Source organism: Sitophilus oryzae, unplaced genomic scaffold (genome assembly GCF_002938485.1).
Source record: "Sitophilus oryzae breed Bouriz unplaced genomic scaffold, Soryzae_2.0 scaffold_1870_pilon_pilon, whole genome shotgun sequence".
In the NCBI taxonomy this organism is placed as follows: domain Eukaryota; kingdom Metazoa; phylum Arthropoda; class Insecta; order Coleoptera; family Curculionidae; genus Sitophilus; species Sitophilus oryzae.
In genome coordinates this window covers 740947-764068 of record NW_022146580.1, presented here as the reverse complement: position 1 = coordinate 764068, position 23122 = coordinate 740947, and the positions used below count along the sequence as shown (strand labels likewise).

Below are 23122 nucleotides of genomic sequence, written 5' to 3'. Positions count from 1 at the left end.
AATTTCCGCGGCTGACAACGAAAACTGAAAAATATAACGGCACTTTTTCTTTTGGACCTGCATATCAACATTACGCTGTACTATTATGTTTTTGTTATTGAAATAATATAAAATATCTAATTATAACTTGTAAATTTTAATATTTTAACATGATTTTAACTATTTCTGACAATAACTAACTTTTTGTTATCAAGATGACATTTTAGACGGCAACTGACATATATGTCACAATATTTGAATTTTAAATATGTATATAATATAATTTAAATTAATATAATGCAACTTTATACTAAGAAAATATTTATACATTCACAAGATACAACAAAGTCTAATAATATAGTTTGAAAACAATGAATATTGAAAGTGCGACCTCTTGTGTCAAAATTAGATGCTTAAATTTTCGCAATTTTTACACCATTTGATGACCGGTGGCGCCTCTAGTGTTTGTTCGGGCGGTTGGTCTTTTATTCCTGCCAAAGACTCCTGCTTATGGCCATTAAAGAAAAAGTTCTAAAGGGGGATGTTTGGGATGTTTTGTGATTATAAAAAACTTGCTGCAGGTTTACATTGTTGCCGCTTTGTACATTTCTTCATGGTCAAGTGCATATTTGCCTTTTGTGAACAGTTCACGTGTTTATCAAAAATATTGATATTTTAATTGTTTATTAATTTAGGCGTATAAAACTATTCATTACACGTAAAAACTATTTATTACGCATAAAAAAAACATTTGTTACACGCAAAAAAATGTTTTTATTACTTTTTCAATATTTTAAACTACCGTATGATCGAATAAAAACGGCGTCAGCGATGGCTATGAAATGACAATCGATGACATTTCCCATATAAATTTACATATAAAATGACAGCGATCTTCATTTCATAGCCATCGCTGAGGCCGTATTTATTCGATCATACGGTACTTTTCCAAACATGTGCTTTAAATCATTCAACAGTGTCATTTACAGTTAAATCACGGCATTGATTTGTATGCCGTGGTTAAATGGTATTTAAAGCTTTATTAATCTGTGAAACCTTTGGAAACATGAGATGTAAAGATATTCTTTCTTTATTCTTTTAAGTTAACTAATGTACTTTTATGACAATGTGGCAATATAGGTAGTAAAAAAAACGAAAAAAAAACGTTAACCGGCGGCCTTCATAATCTGTTAAATAATTTTTAATTTATTTGAAAGATAGAATTCTACTACCCACTCCTAAAAAACATGTCCATTTATTTAAGAATCATCCTGTATGTGCAATTAAATCAAAAACTTTTAATAAAAATAAATTGAAATACAACCAGTAAATCACAAAACAATATTGAGAAAAATCATTATGCAACCAATTTAACACTAAATAACGTACAACCTTTGTATTGATTTACGCACGGTTGATTGTCTGCGTTAACATTTTTAATGATAAATATTTAAACATTCCAGAAAATTATCATTTTTTTCCTCTTAATTTCATGTAATTGTCACCACTAACATTTCCGTTTTATGAATCACTTAAAAACTGTATTTTACCTTGATTTTTAAAGACATTTAAAGCAAATATTTTTACACAGGTAAGTGAATTTTTCTCTTATTACTATTCCATTGATTTTAAAGCACTCTGAAAGTTATTAATCGCTTCTCTAACAGTCCTACGTTCCTCGGGAGTCTTTAATTTAACGCACACCTCCTCGAAAGCCTTTTCTTGGTACTGTTTAATAAAACAAAAACATTTTTTAATTGTCGCGCCGATGTATAGTATTCTGACGTTCACGTTTCGCGTTCCTATCTTGTTAATGAAGGGTATACTGCTAGATACGAGCTTGTGAGGTCCGTGTCTCGCCCTGGCGATGGCTATTTTCGTGTATTCGTTGCAATACTTTGCTGTGAAGCCAGCTTGGATCGAAGCCATGCCGAAATCACCATGTAACTGTTCAATTTTATCTTTTATCACTTGCATAATTGCATCAGAGGAGAGTGTGAAATTTGAACTGTCTTTCGGGTCTCTTGGTTCGATTTGTAACACTATATATCTAGAAAGAAAATAGATTCTAACTAATATCCATAGTTTTGAGAATAAAAGAACTTAGAATTAACATACCTATTTTTTAGACGCACCATTTTTCTTTATAAAATTTATAGGTATAATATGCGTTATTTCTATTCCGTTTACTGTATTAAACAAACACGATTTGTTATTATAATGTTTAATTTAATAATAAAAAGATAATAAATAAACAAACTATTCTTAACCTAAAATTTTGCGGAGGTTTTGTTTTGAGATGTGTATTGGTGGTTGCCGCACTCCACATATTTGTTCAATACATATTTGAATTTTTAAAATTCAGGCAGATGAATATTAAAAAAGATAAAAAATCTACAGCATTTTGTAATTTTCTGTTTTCTTGTATATTATTTCTTGAAAATGTCTTGTCTAAAAATGCAATTTGGGACATGTCAGGTTTTCACAAAAAAAAGTTCTTGAATTTAATAAAAATTAAATAATATTGTATCGAAAAAACAAACAAAGGTAAGCAAAGAATAATAATAATACGCATAGCTTTTAACATGAAAATTTAGATTTTCAACTGAACAAATTTTTATGTAACTTAGTAGTTTACATTTAGACACCTGATTTATTCGTCTAGTATTCTGCGATTGGAATATTCGGGTAAAAACATGCCATATATTTTCAAAGAATAAGCCATACCAAATGTACTTGTTCCTTGTACCTCGTATTTCTTACCAAACAGTCATGTAATAATCTTGAATTTTTAATAATCCTATAGTAGGGGGGCTTAAGATTGCCAAATGGGAATTTATTAGAGCGTCAAGGGCACTTTAAGATTAATTCTGATTGGGAACATAAATATGTTCCCCCATTATACAGTGTGAGTCAGAAATAAGTGCAAATATTTTCTGGATTGGCAGATCTTGATAGAAGAAACGTCTAAGGAAGAAACATATGTTCTCTTTACCGTTTTCCAAATAAATCCAAAATAAGCGAGTTATTCATGTTTAAAAATTTAAAAAAAATAAATGATTTATTTTTAAAAAATTTGAGAATCACACTGGATTTTTTCGGGGTTTTGTTTCTTGTAAGTTTGCAGTACATTATATGTGTGTGTTTTTCAGTACATTAACTGAAATTACCGTACAAGTACGGTAATTACCGTACGGTTGGCAACCGTGCTGTTACTGCTTTGTTACAAGTGCTGCGTTTTCCCTTGACACTTTATTTTATTCTTCCACGTCTTTGCTAAGTCCCAAAGTCCCAAAATACCGGCTTAGGCTCACCTACTTTTATTTCTCAATGTAGGACCCCCTTGAGAGTAAAAAAATCGTTATCTTGTCTTATAGATTGCGCAAATTTGAACTAAACATATAATTGATTTTAGTAGATATAGAATGACGTACTTCTATTTACACATAAAGTTTCCATGAAAGATATATGAAAGATATATCGAAATAGTTTGAAAAAATAAAAATAAAGAAAAAATATTATCAGTGATGTGTGTTACTTAATCTTTTTTATTTGCATAATTTTAAACGGAGATTATTATTGATGAGGGTTTTTATTGTTTGTCTTTATCAGAAAACAGCATAGTTTTAGTGCAGACGTATTGGTATAAAGTTTAAACAAAAAATGGTGGAAATTATTGGTTCAGGTGAAAAAATTATTTAACTTTGGCAAATTTAAACATTACATTTCATATTGTACCTATTTAAGTTATATCAATATATTTTTTATTTATTCTATACAGGGTGGTCCGAATTGTATTCGGGAAACTTCGGCAGCATATTCTGCAGATAAAAGTAAGTAAAAAAGTTCGTATGCATTTATGTCCTAAAATGCTTCGTTTCGGAGATACAGAGAGCGTTGAAGTTTCATTTTTATTTCGATTTTTTCTGTATAATTTTTATATATTGCGAACGGTTTTCAAGATATTTGCGTTTAAAGGTTCCGTTGCATCGATTTTAGCATTAGCGAAACCAGGAGATTAATTTATTTAAAATTTCTTTATATTTTATCATTTCACTAATACTATATAAAATCGATGCATGAACCCTCTTGAAACCTCTACACCCTGTATCTTCGATCTTCTGCAATCGTCTTACAACCTTATTTATACGAACTTTATTACAAATTTTTATCTGTCGAATATGCTGCTGAAGTTTCCCGAACACATATAAAATTGATTTTTAGCAAAGGAAGATCAAAAAATGGCCGGTGATTTGAACCAAAAAGTGGAGGAGTGGTTAAGATGGGACAAGAACCCGAAAACCAGGGACGAAATAAAAAAGTTAGCCGACCAAAATCAGACAAAAGACTTGGAAAAAATTCTGATGAAAAGAGTGGCGTTTGGTACAGTTTTTTTTTTATCGTTTTTGTGTATTTTTTATTGATTTTTCGTGCTTTTTGTAGGTACGGCCGGTTTAAGAGGCAAAATGGCCGCGGGATATGCGTGCATGAATGATCTGGTGATAGTACAAACGGCTCAGGGTTTTTTGAAGTACCTAGAACAAAACAGGAGTGCTGCTTTAAAGGCTGAGGGCCTCGTGATAGGGTATGATGGGAGGCATAACAGCAAAAGGTAAAATTATAATTTAAAAAAATGGACTGTATATACAAAAGTGGGGAGAGTGTATATATTATTCAAAATCTGAGCTACATAGGTATAGGAAACCCTAATATAATTTGAACGAGTATTTGAATCTACTTCGATTTATTTTAAAAAATAGAGGGTGTTGCATTTGAAATAACAAAGATTTTATGTAAAACTAGCGAATCGTGATTACTCAATGGTCATATTTTATGAAACACCCTGTATAAATTTATAAAAAAATCTTAAAATATGTAAAATAAGAAAATAAAATATACTTGTTTAAGAGTTTTTCCGAAAAACTCACCGGTTTTTAAATAAAAAATATTTTAATATTTTAGGGATAGTTTCACCACGGCATATAAATCACACGGCAGGCTAACTCTCTTTGGCGGGAACGCTACGCGCATACCGTCGCGCACGCCGCCATTAGGGTTTCCATCAACAGAAAGTAACCAGTGTCGTAGTTTGTTTCATCGACTGCGCACACTTTCGGCTGATTCGAGTCAGTAGCGTACGGATTAATTTATTTTGTTTATTTCTTGAGTTATATTTTATAGTTGTTGTTTTATTTTTGTTTATTGTGTTATATATTTGGGTTTTCTAGTTTATTTTCGTTTCTTGTGTTATATAATTTATTTTGTTTTTCTGAACATTTTTAAATCGTTAATTTTACGTGTTTTTAAAATGCCTGGGCGAGTTGTGCAGCAAAAAACTGCCCGAGTAGAGGACTAAACTGCAATAAAAGTTTCTTTCTGTTTCCTAGAGATCCGATTAGGTATGTATATACATATGTGATTAATTATTTTAACATATTTTAGTTAAAAAACAGTAGTATACATATTAGGACATTCAGCTAAATAGGTAGATCTAATTAAAAATCTTAACAAACTTTAATATTAGTAAGATTTAATGTTAAATATTTAGTAAAATAAAATTTAATGTTGTATCTAGAATCTAGACATTAAAAATTAAATTTAAAAATCATTATATTATGCATTTAAATATAATTATAAAAATAAATAAAATGAGTATATCGAAAATAAGTTAACAATACATTTTTAGGGCAAGAACATGGGCAATTGCAGCTAACGGAGAAGACTTGATTGAAGATATAAATAAGGCCCACAAGTACAGGTTGTGTTCTGTTCACTTTGAATTTAAAATGTTTACCAATTCACTTTGTAACCGTATAAAATACAATGCGGTACCTACTTTGTTTCCTGCCATGAAAAAAATACAAGTTTCTCAAAAAAAATTGTAGATTTATTAATTTGTGAAATTTGAATATTAATAAAATTTGCTACGCCCATTGATGGGCATAATTTGTACGTAGCCTCTTTATATTGTTCAATAAATATTTTATTGGTATTTTTTTAATTCTTGTTTGTAACTCCTGGCATGTTTTTTAATTTTAATTGTCTATTCTCTACAGTGAAATATTTAATTGATTTTTTCATTTTTACTTTTCGAGAAGTATGCGCGGTTAACGATTCATTTGTTTGGACAAAAGTATTGTAAATAAAATTCAGTTTCAGTCAATTACAGTATTTTTTTAATACGACCCTGTCGTATTTTCTGAGAAATTTTTTAATACGTTTTAATCCGGCCCTGACTAGGAAACCATAATGGCGCCGACAAGGTCAAATTTTATAGAAATTTTAAACAATGGAATCTGAGTAGAGTTGGCGTGCCGATTGTTATATGTGCCGTGGTTTCACCCCCTTAGAATTCGAGTTTCGACAAATCCCTTCTTATCGAACCTCTACACCCTAAAGTCAATCTGTTTCCCAAAAATCAGCTTTTTACGTCAAGCGCTTTAAGCAGGATCGTGATTAATCAATGACCAGATTTTTCGAAACACCCTGTATATATTTTTAAAATATCTTAAAGTATGTAAAAAACAAAATAAAATATAGGTGTTTAAGCGTTTTTTTCGGAAACTTGACCGTTTTTTCAATAAAAAATATTGTAATATTTGAGGGGTGGTTTCACCCTCTTGGAACTGGAATTTCGAAAAATCCCTCCTTATCGAACCTCTACACCCTAGAATCAACCTGTATGCCAAAATTGAGCTTCTTACGTTGAGTGGTTTGAGCAGGATCGTGATTAATCAGTATGTCAGTCACTTAAGGATTTTATATATTAGTATAGATAAATATTTAAAAATAGATCACCAATTTTTGATACCCTTGCATAAGTTTACGGATCGAAGCAGTAAAACATTTTAGTAAAGTTTATTTCTCTACCTTTAAACTCAGCACATGAATTAATTCTGAAATGTAACGTACAGGGTGTTGATAATCTAACTACTTGTCAGAAGTTATGTTTACAGTTATACAAATTTACCTAACAAAGAAAAAAATGCTTAACGTTTCGGAAAGTTTATCTCTTTCCGTCGTCGGAAGCAAAAAAGAAAAAAACTATTTAAAATATTTAAATTCAACTATTCGAGAACACTTTACTTACGTTCTGTTAAACATTATATCAAGTTAAACATTATAAATATTTTTTATATTGAATAATGTTTTTCTTTTATTTTAATAATAACAGGTGGGCCCAGTTGACGACTACCATATTTGTTACCGCCGGCTACAAAGTCAGACTGTTTGGAGATTACGCTATAACGCCGTTTATACCGTTTTCTGTCAAAAAATACGGATGCGCAAGCGGTGTTATGGTTACTGCGTCACACAATCCTAAAGATGACAATGGCTATAAGGTAATACTAAATTTGGTAAAATAAGGTTATACAATAATTTTCCCAATCAGCTCGATATATTGATGATGTTGCCAGTATTACTCATCAAGCAATACTACTGTTATATTAATCAATTTAGGCCGCGTCAACAAACATAACATACAATTTTATATTATACTAATTCATTATAATAAAATTAAATAATAAACAAAGTGTTATTGTATTCCTGCAGATTGAGTGAAAAGTTTTGTTCTTAAATATCTACTCTACATATTGTCAAGGTCAAGGTGTATTACTGGTTGCATAACTGCATTACTGCTACATAACCGCAACGTGCATAGAGGAAATTGGCGAATTCGCCAGAAATTAAAAGAAAATTACAGAATTCTTTAGAACGTTCCAGAAACAATCGCCAGGGGGTATATAAAGCCCGCGCTTTGGCAGTTGGCAGTTGAAGTTTGATTATACCGCGTTTGTGAAATACCGTTAGAGTAATAGTAGTTGCATAAATTGTGTTGTAAGTTGTGAGTTTAAATTAGTGGACCCACGGAATCCGTAACAATATTATAAATGCGTGTTCAAATATAAATCTTGCGGAATATACACTATCGGACAAAAGTAGAGCAACAAAGTTCATTTTTATTCATGTTTGAATAAAAAAAAATTATGTTGTGATTTTCGACTATGTTTACTAACACACTATCCTTACACTAAAAGTAATATTTTACAAACTTTTGGTGTACTTTTAATCGGTTTAAAAATGGTAAATAATAATGATTATAAAAATTGATGAGAATGGGGGCGACCAAAGTAGAGCAACAAATTGTATTCAACAGATTTTATTGTGTCTTATTTCAACAACAAATATTTAACACATTTAAGAACAATAATAATTGAAAGTAATACATTAGTAATTGATAGAATATCCAATATTACTAATAACTTGCTGACAACGGCGCGGCATTGAAGCAATCAACTTCTGAATGATATTTTCGGGAAGATTTGTCAAAACTTCATTAATTTTATCTATCAAGAATTGTTTATTTGGAAACATTTGGGTGCGAATATGACGTTCTACTTCTTCCCAGAGATTTTCAATGGGGTTAAGGTCTGGAGATTGTGCTGGCCATTGCAAAACTCGAACGTCATTTTCCCTAAACCACTGTTGAACAACTTGTGAAGAGTGCTTTGGATCGTTGTCCTGTTGGAATTCCATAAGCATTCTGCATAAGGAAGCATAACATTCTGCATGATATCCCTTTAAACAACTCGGTCCATCGTGTCATTAATAAAGTATATAGGATATAGGGCCTATATATCCCATTCAATGAGAAACAATCTTATAAAAATACACTGCCTTTACCGTGTTTAATTGTAGGTGTTCCGTATTTAGGATTAAACCTTGTATTGATTGATCGCCTCACACGTCTCATTCCATCAGAATTGAATATTTTGTAGTGCGTTTCGTCACTGAACAGAACTTTTTTCCAGCCATTGACGGTCCAGTTTAAATGTCGACCTTAGAATGCCAACCTTGTTGTTCTATTTCTTTCCGAAACTAACGGCTTTTTAGCTGGACGTCTACTAAATAACTTTGCATCTTTGTACTGTTCGTATACCAACCGTAATTTCTGGAATTTCGGCAATAATTCTAGATGCGGACTTCCAAGGATCATTTTGAGCAATTCTTTTGATGCGTCTGACGGTCATTACTGTTGTTTTCTTTGGTCTTCCCGATTTTGGCAACTTTTCTAAGTGTCCCCTGTCATTATACGATGAAATTATTTTAGATACACTGTACCGGGGTAACAAAAACTGTCTTGAAATATCGGCTTGTTTGTTACCTTCCATGAATGCATTTGCTGCAAGTCTTTTGAAATTGGAATACCTCTTGGCATGACTAATCCAGCATAGAAATGTTTAAAAAAACATAAAATAAACCTCGCACAATTATTTTGGCCTTTACTTTTGCTAAAACTCTTCTTTGGAATGAATTATGTTGCTCTACTTTTTATGCGTTACTATTAAGCATTTGAAAGTAAATGTCAAAATAAATTCATTTGTTTTGTTAGTAAAAATTCTTGCTGTCATGGATACTTATAGCCTACTTCGTAGTTTTTAAATTTATTGTATTTGTATACATTATCATGCATGTATGTATAATTAAAAAATCGCGATTTGCAAATATTTCTCGAAGTGTTGCTCTACTTTTGTCCAATAGTGTATATCAACATAAAACAAGATATAATTAACGAAATATTATCGTAACAACAGTTATTTTAGAAACGTCTAGGTTTACTTGTTTCACTGAGATTTTTGGAAAAAAGTCCTTTGCCTCGGGTACAGATACCGCCACGTTTTAGAAATAGCTCAAAACGAAACAAAAATGAACGAGGCAACAGGAAACGCAAAAAAATCCCCAATTGTTAGTGTAGAGGCTTTTTGAGCCTACTGTCCTTGTTGAGAGAGTTCTCTTCACCCCTCTTGTTTCTGAGATCGCTTGACCACCTTGTGTATTATTGTGTGTAAATATTTAATTGATTTAAAATAATTTAAGTGTCTTAATTGAAGGTTTACGACTGCAACGGAGCTCAAATTGTCCCTCCCTGCGACAGAATGATCCAGAACAGCATTTTGGAAAACCTGGAACCCAAAGACTCTTCCTGGAAAGTAGAAATCTTGCAAAATCACCCTCTAGTTATTGATCCGATGAAAGACGCTTTGGACAGCTACTTAAAAACGGTTATTCAGGACATGATTCATCCAGACTACATAGAATGTAACAAGAAAGTCGGTTTGACGTTTACCTACACTCCGCTACACGGCACGGGGTATATGCCCGTGGAAAAAGTCGTTCAGGTGGTTGGGATCAAGATCGCGACAGTTCCCGAACAGAAGGATCCTGATCCAGATTTTCCAACAGTCAAGTAAGATATTTGAGATTTTACTAGGTAATCTTACTTAGGGTGTATTCCGTTGCTTATCTTGGTTATGGTTTTATGTTCCGTTTCTATTGGTTTCCTGAAAGCTTTCTTATTACGGAACACGGTTCCTGAAAAATTCGGTTATAACTTTGGTTATAACTGTCTAATAGAATTATCGTTTTTTAATAATAATTAAAAAAAACATAAAATTATAAAGCTAGGATAGTATACGGTTTTATATTAACTCAATTTTTTTTAAGTTTATAAAAAGCAGGGTTGGCATGATTTAAATCAAGTGATTTTTTTAATTTTAATCATGTGATTTAAATAAAAAAAATGATTTTATTGAAATTTTATTATAAATCAAAAAATAACTGTAAAAGTTATAAAAATGTGTCCCAGAAAACTATAAAAAATATTTCTATAACAGATATAACAGATAATAAATCGAAAAATGATTGTAAATGATATAAAACTATATAAGAATATACTATTCATCAATTTAATTGTTGGACAGATGTTTGAACTAATTTCGTGTGAATCCATTAGACTGCTAAACGCAGGGATTTATTTTAAAATTTATGTGACAAAAATTCACTGTTCGAATACATATCATTCGCAAAGACTAGTGCAGAACTAGGTTCTTATAATATAGAGACTATATCTTCATTCCCGAGAATCTATAATCGTTGTCAGAAAATATGTTGTTTTATATTTTTTTTTGAAACGGTTTATGTTTCCAAATTCCTACCGACATTTTGATCTGCAGTAAGTACTTTACACTTTGACATTAGATAATACATACTAATTTCATTCTCGACTTAAGACTATTTCCAAACAATAGTGTATTATTTTATTAGGAGTAAAAATTATACTTTTTTGACGATGTTGTACCTTTGAAGGACCATCCTAAACCTTTTCCGACGTTACAGCGAGGCACAAAAAGTACATTTTTACTCCGAATAGAACATATTAGTTTTTTTAAACATTGCAAAAAATAATTTTTTAATTAATTCCAAACATTGCAAATATTATAAACAGTAATCGAGCAACAATTTTTTTGGAATATATAAATTCTCGCGAACCTACCATAAAATTTACTTTAGAAGTAGAGAGAGGTAATCGTTTGCCATTTCTTGATGTTTTAGTGTCAAAATTTCAAAATAAACTAATTTTATATGTTTACAGAAAACCCACAAACACAGATAGATACTTAAATTTCACATCTAATCACAGTATAAGTGTAAAAAAGGTGTTATAAAAAGTTTATATGATAGGGCAAACATAATATGTACAGACGACATTTCACTAAACAAAGATTTAAACAACATAAAAAATACATTAATAAAAAACGACTATCCACCATATTTTATTGACAAAACATTAAACGAAATACAAACCCCAAATCATACACAAGATAACAATACACAATATATACAACTTACAATTCCATACATACGAGGCGTTTACAAACATCTTTCAAAACACAAAATACACTTAGATCAATTTTATCACATACTAAACCAATGAATACAGAACAACAAACAAAAAATGTAATATACCAAATACCCTGCGAATGCGATAAATTTTACATTGGTGAAACATCTAGACCCTTAAATGTTAGAATTAAAGAACATAAAAATTATTTAAGAAAGGGAGATTTTCACAAATCTAAGATTTGTCAGCATTCATGGGACACAGGGCACAGAATAAATTCTAATAACGCCAAAATTATAATGAAAGCTATAGCCTCTAACAGAAAAATAAAAGAGGCTTTTTTAATTCAATCTAATAAAAATAAATGTATTGCTCATGCATCTGTAGATGTTAGTAATGTATGGCAATCGCTTCTATGATTTTAAAGAACATTACATAAATAAACATAACATACGTGAAATTTAAAAATAATCATACAGAAAGTTTGGGCTTTTGGTTTTACCTTATTAAGTAATTATCAGGTAGTAATTGTTAATTTTGAAGTTTAACTTAATATAATGTCATTTTAACAGAACGTCAACGATTTCTTGTAGACGTATCTGTTTTAAAAGTAAAGTGTTCTCGAATAGTTCAATTTAAATATTTTAAATAGTTTTTTCTTGATTCTTTATATTTTTTGCTTCCGACGACGGAAAGAGGAAACTTTCCGAATCGTTAAGCATTTTTTCTTTGTTAGGCAATTTTTTATTACTGTAAACACAACTTCTGACAAGCAGCGTCCGTTTAGGTTTAACGCCAGAAGTGTTTACAAAAAATAACTATTTTATTTTGTAGATTTTTCTTGCAGTGCAGTGGCGAAAAACCCATAAGGATTTTTTTGGATAGATGAATCCGCCACATAGGTATAGACATTTTTAACAATTTGTACACTCGTTGAATTTGACACTTAATAATCAGTTTAATAATATATTTTTGTACTTTTGTGCTTTAGGCGTAACAGTGCTTCACTTTTATGCCTAGGCGTAAAATGACCAAAATTAATAGGTACTTTTGAGACGTTTTGACCTGAAGCGAACGACTTTTTTTGCGGAATATATTGGTGACCGATGTGGAAAAATCACAACGCCCTGTAGAATTGTTAATATTATCGGTATCGGGGTATAGATTTAGCCATTTAGGATAGGACTTTAATTGGTAATAAGTCCTAGTCATTTTGAAATCCGACTTAAATAATGTTTTGAATTAAAATCAAAAAAATCTGATTTTTTTGATTTTTTTAAAAAAATTATGATTTTTTCCAACCCTGATAAAAAGCATGCATAAAAAAATATATATCCTTCAAATCCTTGAATTTAATAGCTGTTAGTAAGAAGTTTTACTTCAAATATTACTTCGATAGTGCACACACATTTTTTTTATTAATTACATTTTTTTACTACTTAGATTTCCCAACCCAGAAGAAGGCAAGAGCAGTTTGGACCTGTCCTTCAAACATGCAGCACTGAATAACTCATCTGTCATTTTAGCCAATGATCCTGACGCTGACAGGTTTGCTGTGGCCGAAAAAAACAACAAGCAAGCACAAAAATCCATTTTTTCTGTATATTAATAATAATTTCCGTTATTGTTTAGGACTGGCGACTGGAAAATATTCACTGGAAACGAACTGGGCGCCCTCTTTGGTTACTGGACCTTCCAGACTTACAAAAAATTCAAACCGAACGCTCCCGTGAATAAAGTGTACATGATTGCCAGCACTGTCAGCTCGATGATACTGAAAACTATGGCCAAGCGAGAAGGATTTAATTTTGTCGACACTCTGACAGGATTCAAATGGATTGGTAAGAACCTTCGAATAAAAAAATGGCCGTGCATGGCCGACGGAAAGAGGACTCTAGGGTGGGGACAGATATCTTTGACAGTTCTGTTTGACGATTCGTTTGGCACATTTGAATTTGATTTGACATTTTGTGGATTTGTCAGTCTTTACTGAGCTTATTTTTTTATGTTATTTATTATTTATTCTACTACTGATAGTTGTATAAAGGTAGTAAATCTAGATTGAAATTGTGGCAGAACTTAAATTAACAGTGACACTGCTGCGATTTATCGAAAAAGACTGTAAAATAGTTGGTTGTGTAGCGTGCGGTAGATCTCGGTCAAAAATCGAGGGAAATAATGAAATAACTTTGCGCTAGTAAGTGACTATACCGTGCTGGCAACTGTTACTTTTGGGTCGGCATTTACATGTGTGGAAGTAAATCGCATAGGGATCTTATTGAGTAAGAGAAATGCGACCGACCGACGCAACGCGCGACGGAGTGCTGTTGCGGCGTTGCCGATACGCCTTTCCCTATCAAGTAAAGTAAAATCACGATCGCAAACCGCTTATTATTAAAATACTTTTTTTTCAAGAGATAACTAGATAAAATCATAGACATGTTTCTGAGCATCTGAAATGGAATTATAAGGATATCGTTAAGGTGTCATTTTTTTTGTAACTGGAAAACGTCAGTAATCGCGATAATTTAAACTAAAACTCAATTTTTAACACATAACAGGCTATAACTCAAGAACCACTTTAGTTATTGAAACTTTTTTTTATTTTTAAGATCGGATATTTTACAATATGTTTACATAAGAAAAATTCGATAAGGTTGTTTTTTCCATTCAAAAATTGTAAACAATCCATCCATTTACTTTTAGGGCATAGCAATTTTCAGCAATCGTGTAATTTTTTTAATGATAAAGATTTTCGCATACTGTCTACAAAGAAAATACAGCAGAAATATTAACAAAGTTCTTGAAAAAACTACAATCTATTATTACTGTTGAAGGTTGGAACCTTTGGTGTTACACAGCAAACTAAACACTAAATAACCACAATACACCAAAACACTTTTACTTTTACACTGGACGCGCGTTTTGCTAACCATGTTAGCATCATCAGCAGATGATTATAATTATAATCAGCGCTTAGCGAAACGCGTGTCCAGTGTAAATTTACAATCTATTATTTCTAATAGATTTCGAGATATCGATTTTTGAATTCAGAGTTCTAATAGCGCCACCACTATCGAACACCCACTCAATTCCACTTATTTTTACCAAAAATGCCAGTGTTTCTAGCTTGCACTTAAAAAATTCAAGCTATAGATTGTTAATAAATAAAGAAATCAAGTGTCACGAGACGTAATTAAATCGTGAAGCTGAACGCATGACGTACACCTTTCCCTAGAACTTTAAGTACTGACAGAGGTATTGATTGGGTCGACCGGTCAACTGCGACAAATCTGCTCTATCCCCTTCCACGTCTCTTAGCGATGTATGCAGTTTCTCGGTTTATTTCATACGTTTGGCAACGTGTTTACTGTTCTTTCTTTGTTCAGTACATTATAAACGCATAGTACCCTTGTTACATACGGAAATCTCAACCCAAGACTAACCTTTGCCAGGCCCTTAGTATAATATACATACGTTACTACACGTATGTATATTATACTTAATATAATATTATACACCGATCATTTATGAAATTCACTTAAAATCAACTAATTATATATTTTTTCTTGCACTTTTGCTTTTATTTACTACTCGTCAAAGATTAGATGTTAAAGAATTTAGATACGTCAATTTGACTTACCTGCTTCAGTAGCGTATCGAATGTTTGTATATTAATAAATAATTATTATTACTTACTTATTTTTATTAGAATTGTATATTTTTTTATTCTTAATCTAAGTGTATATTTTTATAACAATTTTAATAACTACCAACATTTATTGACAACGTAAAATAAAACAACAAACTATTTAGTGTACCCTACATCATATTTTTATACGTTTTGAATAAAATTAGAACGGCACTGATAATCGGAATTTAAGTCGGCCATTTTAGAGTCTCTTAGATAGATACGACCTTAATATGTCTGTGGGCTTAAATGGTTTTAACGTAAAAATTAGGAAAAAATATTAGTGTTTTCTTTAAAAACGAATATCTCCATCAAAAATAAAGCTATTGAGACAAACCAAGAAACAAACTATGGAGGAAGGATGTACCTAGACAATAAAATTATTTTTAAATTCCTTGCTGCCTTATTATATTCTACAGGGTGTTTCAAACTTTCAACAAAATATCAACATTTTGTTTTTCCTCGTATAATTGACAGATGGGAAGTTTCGTTTTTAATTTAGAAAGAATTATTAAAAAGCCAAATAATTTAGCTACATATTGCTTAAAAAGTCGTCGAAATCGGCTCACTAGAATAAAATATATTAAACTTTAAAATTTTTCGTATAATTTATTATTTTCAATAAAAGCTCTGATATGTGTATTTTATCAAAATTCAGGTAATAAAGCTTTGCAACTGGAAAAAGAAGGTTTCGACATCATTTTATGCTTTGAGGAAGCTATCGGCTTCATGTGCAACAGCAAAGTAACCGACAAGGATGGCGTTTCTGCCTTGGCTCTCTTTTCCTGTCTAGTTTCACAGCTTTATGGCAACGGACAACAGATTGTGGACAAACTGACCGAAATCTACGATTACTACGGATTCCACATGTCGAACAATTCGTACTACTTTTGTCACGAACCTCCGAAGATCAAGGCGATCTTTAAAAGGATCAGAAATTTTGGAGGAAAGGATACAGTAAGTGACTATGTTACCTAGATTAAAAATTTTTCCAGAAATAAGTGAGAGTATATTAAGGGGTGGCAGATCTGGCCAAAAGAAACCTATTGGAATCGCAAAACATCTTCCGATGCACGTCATCAAAATCATATCGACATTGACCTGACTAAATGAAGTTTTGGCAAAAATGTTAAATTTGTTGTATAATTTAAGATACTGAGCAGCTCTTCATTTTACTTTATAGAGCAAATGATTGTAACAGACATTTTATTTAGATTAAAGCTTACAGTTGAGGGTTGGAACCTTTGGTGTTACACAGCAAAATAAAAACACTAAATCACCACAATACACCAAAACACTTTTACTTTTACACTGGACGCGCGTTTCGCTAACCAGGTTAGCATCATCTAGGCAAAATCTAGCCAACCGAGTCAGAGCCCACTGAGCGTAAGAATTAGATTTCCGCCACTAGAGTAGTAGGAACAAAGAACTTGAAGGAATTGGACCGTTCATACTATCTTTACATTTATTAATTCTGATGCTTTCATATGCATCTAATTGCCTGTAATTTGACAACGCAAGATTTATCCAGTCTACCATATCTTATCTGAGCTAAATGTTCTTTAAATCTAGTTAATATTGATTTTCTACTTTGCCCAACATATTTCTGATTACAATCTTTACAAGAAATTTCATAAATACCCTACCTTTCCAGTGGAGGTGTTTTATCCTTTGGATTACCTAATAATTGTTGTAATTTATTAATAGCACTTTACACAAGTTTATAATTGACATTCTTAAAAATTCCTTTAGACCACGGGATTACCCTCTATCAAACGGTATCGAAAAATATTTAGACGTATCTTTCTCCACTTGAAAAGTCGAATTTTCAGAAATCATTAAGCTATACCTACGTTTTCTAATTAATTGATCAACTAGTGAAGGAGAATATCGATTACACTCAGCTACATTCCTAATGTAATCTCTTTCTATTTCATATCTTTCGTTGGAAAGTGGGAAACTAAGTAATCTATGAACTAAGAAATTTAAACTTAACTTAAACATTTTCTTTCAGTATCCTTCGGGAATTCTCAACAACAAATACAAAATCGTATCGATCCGAGATCTGACAACGGGGTACGACAACAGTCAACCTGGCAACAGGGCGATTTTGCCAGTGTCGTGCCAATCGGAAATGATCACGTTTGTTTTTGACAATGGCCTCTTTATCACCTTGAGAACCAGCGGTACCGAACCTAAGGTTAAGTATTATTCCGAACTGTGTATGAGTCCCGATGTTAAGTAAGTATTATTTTACTTTTTATTCACTTCCTAGCTACAGTTCATACCCAATAAGGTTATTAAATTAAACAGGTTGCCTCGTAACTTGACATTAACCGCCATATTGCGCGTCATCGTGTGGTACTCAGCAGTTTTCAGCTTGTTTACAAATAATTTTACATTGTTATTAAGTTATTACCGTGTATTAAGTGCATTTGAGTGTATTATAGGACAGATTTAGTAGATATACTATATTTTTTAAAGTTTTAGTTTTTTTATCGTATTATAATTGATGAACTAGATAGTTTTTTAAAATTATTTATCAAATTTCCCTTAGAAATGGAGATCATTAATTAATATAATTAATAATATCGTATAACAAATTATTTATTTTTAATTATATTATACAGGGTGGTCCGAACTGTATTCCGGAAACTTCAGTAGCATATTCTGCAGTCAAAAAGAAGTAAAAAAACTTCTTATAAGTGTATGTCCTAAAATGCTTAGTTTCGGAGATACAGGGTGTAGAAGTTTCATTTTTATTTCGATTTTTTCCAAATAATTTCCAAAGTAACGTCGTCAATATTTGGATGAAAATTGGTGTCTGATAGTTTTTTGACATGAGAAATTTGATTTTGATGTCATTATGACTCCTATTTGTAGAAGGCGCCACCTACATGTGTCTTAACTGTTTTGAAGGGTAATAACTTTTTGTCCGTACCTGTATAGAACTGCTGAGTGAAAAATATACATTTTCGTATTTTTTTACGTAAAAAATGTCTCTTGGTAAAAATCGTTACGAGCAACCCTTCTCGAGATAAATTTTTACTTTTTAAAATTAATCATAAAAAGTTCTTCGAAAAAATGATGATTAATGATGATTTGGCACAAAAACATTTCAAATTTATGATTTCCGTCTAGTAACTATTTAGTCAACATGTTTAATTTATGTCAATGATGACAGGTATTGATAATTTCGATTTCAAATATCTCGAGAACTATTACTCGTAGCGATTTTTATTAAGAGATCTTTTTTACATTATAAACGTCCTAAATGTATATTTTTTTACTTAGTAGTTTTATACAGGTACGGACGAAAAGTTATTACTCTTTAAACTAGTTAAAAATATGTAGGTGGCGCCCTCTACAAGTAGGAATCATATTGACATCAAAATCGAATTTCTCATATCAAAAAACTCCCAGACACCAAATTTCATCCAAATATTGACGTTACTTCATAAATTATTTGGAAATAATCGAAATAAAAATAAAACTTCTACACCCTGTATCTCCGAAACTAAGCATTTTAGGACATACATTTATAAGAACTTTTTCACTTATTTTTATCTGCAGAATATGAAGTTTCCGGAATACAGTTCGGACCACCCTGTATATTCTTTAAATTAAAAGTATTTTTTTTGAATACAAATATTGCTTGAAAATGTTAAATGTCAGCAAAATTAGAGAAAAATAAATAAAGACTTTATAGAAAAACAATTTAACTTGTGTAATTATTATTATTATTAAACATTTTGTTAATAGTTATTTTAAATATCACGCTAGCTGAAGTCATCGCGCCAACTACTTTGATTAATCCACAGTTACAAAGGCAACCTGTTTAATATAATAGCCTTGGTTCATACCAAATAAACCTTTAGTCACATGATTATGCTTGACCGTCACAGCGTTGCTCATTTTTATATATTTTCTTTTAATCAATTTTTTTAGGAAACAAAAATTAATTAATTATAAATATATAAACAATTATTATTATTTACATCAACAAAACTCACCTTCTTAACAGCACTTGAGGGACATAAAGGGCCATTACTACCTCTTTCCCTTTCAAAATATTCTAATAAAGTTGCGATGAGTTTTTTACGGCTATTTTAAGCTATCTTGTAGCGTTTCGCACTAAAAGAGGTTCTAAAAAGAACAACGTTCGGCTCCAAGGTCTGCTAGTAAAAAATTTTAAGCTTAAAGTATCACAACACTATTTATTTAAACCAAAGACTCGTAATACAACACTAAAGTGTCAAAACTAATGACAGGTAATGACAGTGTCAGGAAATAAATAAACAAATGTGGCAACTTGACATTTTTTACAGCAGAGCTACCACCTGAATCCCCAGCGCAAAATTTAAATTCCAGTTAGTCAGCACGGCGCCGACTATGTCCATCGTTGGCAACAATGAATTTAAAAATCGCGCCCTCGATTACGTAACTAAAAGTTTAATTGATATCAAATACCGGGTGTTGCATCGTCGAGCGGGACATAGGAAATCCCATGTAAATTTTAATGGGGTCAATTATTGGCTTCCCTAATTATTTTAGAGAATAATTCTATTTAGGTTTATTGAAGAGCACTAAAACCCCCATTTCAAAAGAATAACTTTAGATATTTTTAATTAACCCGTTTACGAGTTATCGCCGATTTCTTTTTAAATATTTTTCCTTTCTTATGGCCTTGTATTTACTTATGAGCACCAGTCAAGGTAGAAGATAACTGTCAAATGAAGTTGTCATTTCAGAAATTTATCTATTTTGTGCTTTATTATTATTATTAAAAACTCATACCTACATCGAAAATATTAGCCATGAATTCCACAATCGAAGAAAAAGTATTGATGATTAAATGGTATTATCAAGGAAATAGTTATCAAAAGGTGTCGGACATGTTTGCTGCTCTGTATCCGAATAGACCGATACCTGGAAAATCTACAATCGCAAGGAATATCCAGAGATTTGAGACCAAAGGTACCCTAATAAATAACTGCAGATGTGAAGCAAGGCAAGAACAAAGAGAAGATGCAAGAAATGATACAGACTTGGAAGTTTTATTGTGCATGGAAGAGAACGATGGAAAGATCAGCACAAGGAAACTTCAGGATGAAATAGGAATAGATCACACTACAGCGTTTCGAATTTTGAAACGACATAAATACTATTTCTTCAAATATGAAAAGCACCAAGAGCTACGAGATGGGGACGAAATACGGCGGCAGGCGTTTTCTTTTCATATGATGGAAAGAGCAAACACGGATAGGGAATTTTTAAAAAACATGTTTCACTGACGAATGCACGTTTACCTTAAATAATGAACCCAATGTTCACACAAGTTTGTCGAAACAAGGACGTAATATCCACAGAAAGTAAACGTTTGGGCAGGAATATTCTCACACAATATTATCGGGTCATTATTTCTTACGCGAAATTTAAATGCAGAATATTATTTGGAACTACTCGAAAATCATATTTTACCTGCTTTACATGACGCCGTTAGGGAAAATCAGGAAGTTTGGTACCAAATGGATGGCTGCCCGGCACATAGTACCCTGACTGTTAGGGAATATTTAGACAATAGTTTTAACGGAAAGGTTATTGGCCAAAATCATACAGTAAATTGGCCAGTAAGGTCTCCTGATATTTCGCGAAATGATTTCTTTCTCTGGGGCCATTTAAAAAACAGGATATACAAGGATAACAAATACCCAAATCTAGACGAGTTAAAAAATGCTATTTCTGCCGAATGCAATAGAATTTCAGTTTAAGTTATTGAATATTGTAATAATACCATAATTAACCTTGTAATTGATTTACTTTATTATTTTACTTTAATTCATATTAATTTGTATTTATATATACATCTTTAAGATTTCCGTTGTAGGAATGAGTTTTCAATAATAATAAAGCACTAAACAAAGAATATACCTAGCTAGAAAAAGAATGGATTCTGCCATACTGAAAAATGGTCCTACAGAAGTGGCGCCATCTATTGAGTAGGGCTTGTTTTAAATGGATCAAAGCGCGGGCTTTTTAAATGAGCGTATTTATTGAATTTTGCTCTAAAATAATTAAATTTGATTATTAAATCTTGTTTTTTACACAAATTCAACAATACTAATAACAAGTAGCGTTGTGATGTGTAAAAAATAAGATTTAACAGTATAATTTATACAATTATTAAATAAAATTAAACCTAAACATGTGTAAATATTATTTATTATTTTAAGTTTTAAGTAAAATATTTAAACATCGTTTATTATAATAAATCAAGACCAACGTAATACGCCCAAAGTTTTGTAAATGGAGTAAATATAAATAGGTACTTAATTGATGGCAAAAATAAAAGACTTACATTATATTTTTAGGGCCACAAACAAAAAACCGGAATTGTCTAATAAAAACACATATAACAAATTATAGTTTGAAAAACGTTTTGATAATCATTTTTGATGATTGGCGCTATGGAGAATTTGACAATAGTTTGACAATGACCATCGTGGAAACTATGAAAACTACAAAAATACTGATTGAACGCCATCTGGCAATAACTAGTAACAACTTCTTTTACCTAAAATTAATTGCACTACCACCTAGCGCCCGAGGCTGGAACCATTTTTATTTGAAATTTCCGTGGAAACGATGGAACCGTTTTTGCTATTTCACTTTCCCCTGGCACTAAATACGTAAATTTCTGAAATGACAACTTCATTTGACAGTTATCTTTTACCTTGACTGGTGCTCATAAGTAAATACAGGGCCATAAGAAAGGAGAAATATTTAAAAAGAAAATCGGCGATAACTCGTAAACGAGCTAATCAAAAATATATAAAGTTATTGTTTTGAATGTCGGTTTTAGTGCTCTTCAATTAACCTAAATAGAATTGTTCTCTAAAATAATTAGGGCAGCCAATAATTGACACCATTAAAATTTACATAGGATGTCGTATGTCCCGTCCGACGATGCAACACCCGGTATATATTCAAAGCTTTTACATTATACCTTTTTAAATTTGCCATTATCCTCTTCCTATCAAAAAATAAATTATTTCCTACAAAAGTTTATGATTTATTTTCTGTTTTTAGAGACAAAGAAGTAGTCGAATCGACGTTAAACGAAATGGTCTCGGCCATATGCCAGGAGTTCTTTGAGCCAGACAAGAACGGGCTTATTCCACAAACACGTTAAAGAAAACACGAAAACGGCGGCATTCCACTTTTTATATGATCTGAACTAATTTATTCTACACACTAAATTCTACGATGTTCCTTGTAATTTATTAACTATTAAATTATTCGTATCTTTAAGCACTTTTATTGTTAGTATTTAATACACTCCGATGCAAAAAAACGTTATATTTTTGTTATGTTTAATCCTATTTTCATGAATTGTTTAACAAACTATATACAGGGTGTCCCACTTAAGATGGATACAAGCCAATATCTTGATTGTTTGTTGAGCGATCTTTTTCATTTTAGGCAGGAGGCTGTATGGCTATAAGACGTACATTTCGCCCAGGGTAAGAAATGCGATACCTCATAGACGTACGTTTTAATGGGGTTTGATATGCAACCAAAAATGAAAAAGGTCGCCCAACAAACAACCAAGATATTGGCTTGTATAATTGTTTTGAATAAAATAAAACAACTTGGATTTTTTGGGGCATTTGACTTTTTTTGTTTATTATTCATAATAACAACACATATATAGTAACATATATATTTTGGTGAACAAATAATTATTTTAGTAATGGGATTTTCCGTTT

At 31.5% G+C, this 23122-nt stretch overlaps 2 protein-coding genes across 2 annotated transcripts; one reads left to right on the top strand and one right to left on the bottom strand.

Moving 5' to 3' along the window:
* Window positions 1-1576: 1576 nt before the first annotated feature.
* Window positions 1577-2253, bottom strand: LOC115883366 (ribonuclease P/MRP protein subunit POP5-like). The gene is made up of 2 exons (XM_030901732.1): window positions 2098-2253; window positions 1577-2029 (listed from the first exon to the last, which is right to left on the bottom strand). The coding sequence occupies exons 1-2, from the start codon at window positions 2115-2117 to the stop codon at window positions 1594-1596; spliced, it is 456 nt and encodes a 151-aa protein (XP_030757592.1). The 5' UTR covers window positions 2118-2253; the 3' UTR covers window positions 1577-1593.
* Window positions 2254-3499: 1246 nt separating this feature from the next.
* Window positions 3500-22702, top strand: LOC115883365 (glucose 1,6-bisphosphate synthase-like). Its single transcript, XM_030901731.1, has 10 exons — window positions 3500-3664; window positions 4204-4362; window positions 4423-4591; window positions 7154-7322; window positions 9873-10228; window positions 13106-13237; window positions 13295-13503; window positions 16012-16310; window positions 17368-17594; window positions 22443-22702. Exons 1-10 carry the CDS (start codon window positions 3643-3645, stop codon window positions 22543-22545), a joined length of 1845 nt encoding a protein of 614 aa, XP_030757591.1. The 5' UTR covers window positions 3500-3642; the 3' UTR covers window positions 22546-22702.
* The last annotated feature ends 420 nt before the right edge of the window (window positions 22703-23122 follow it).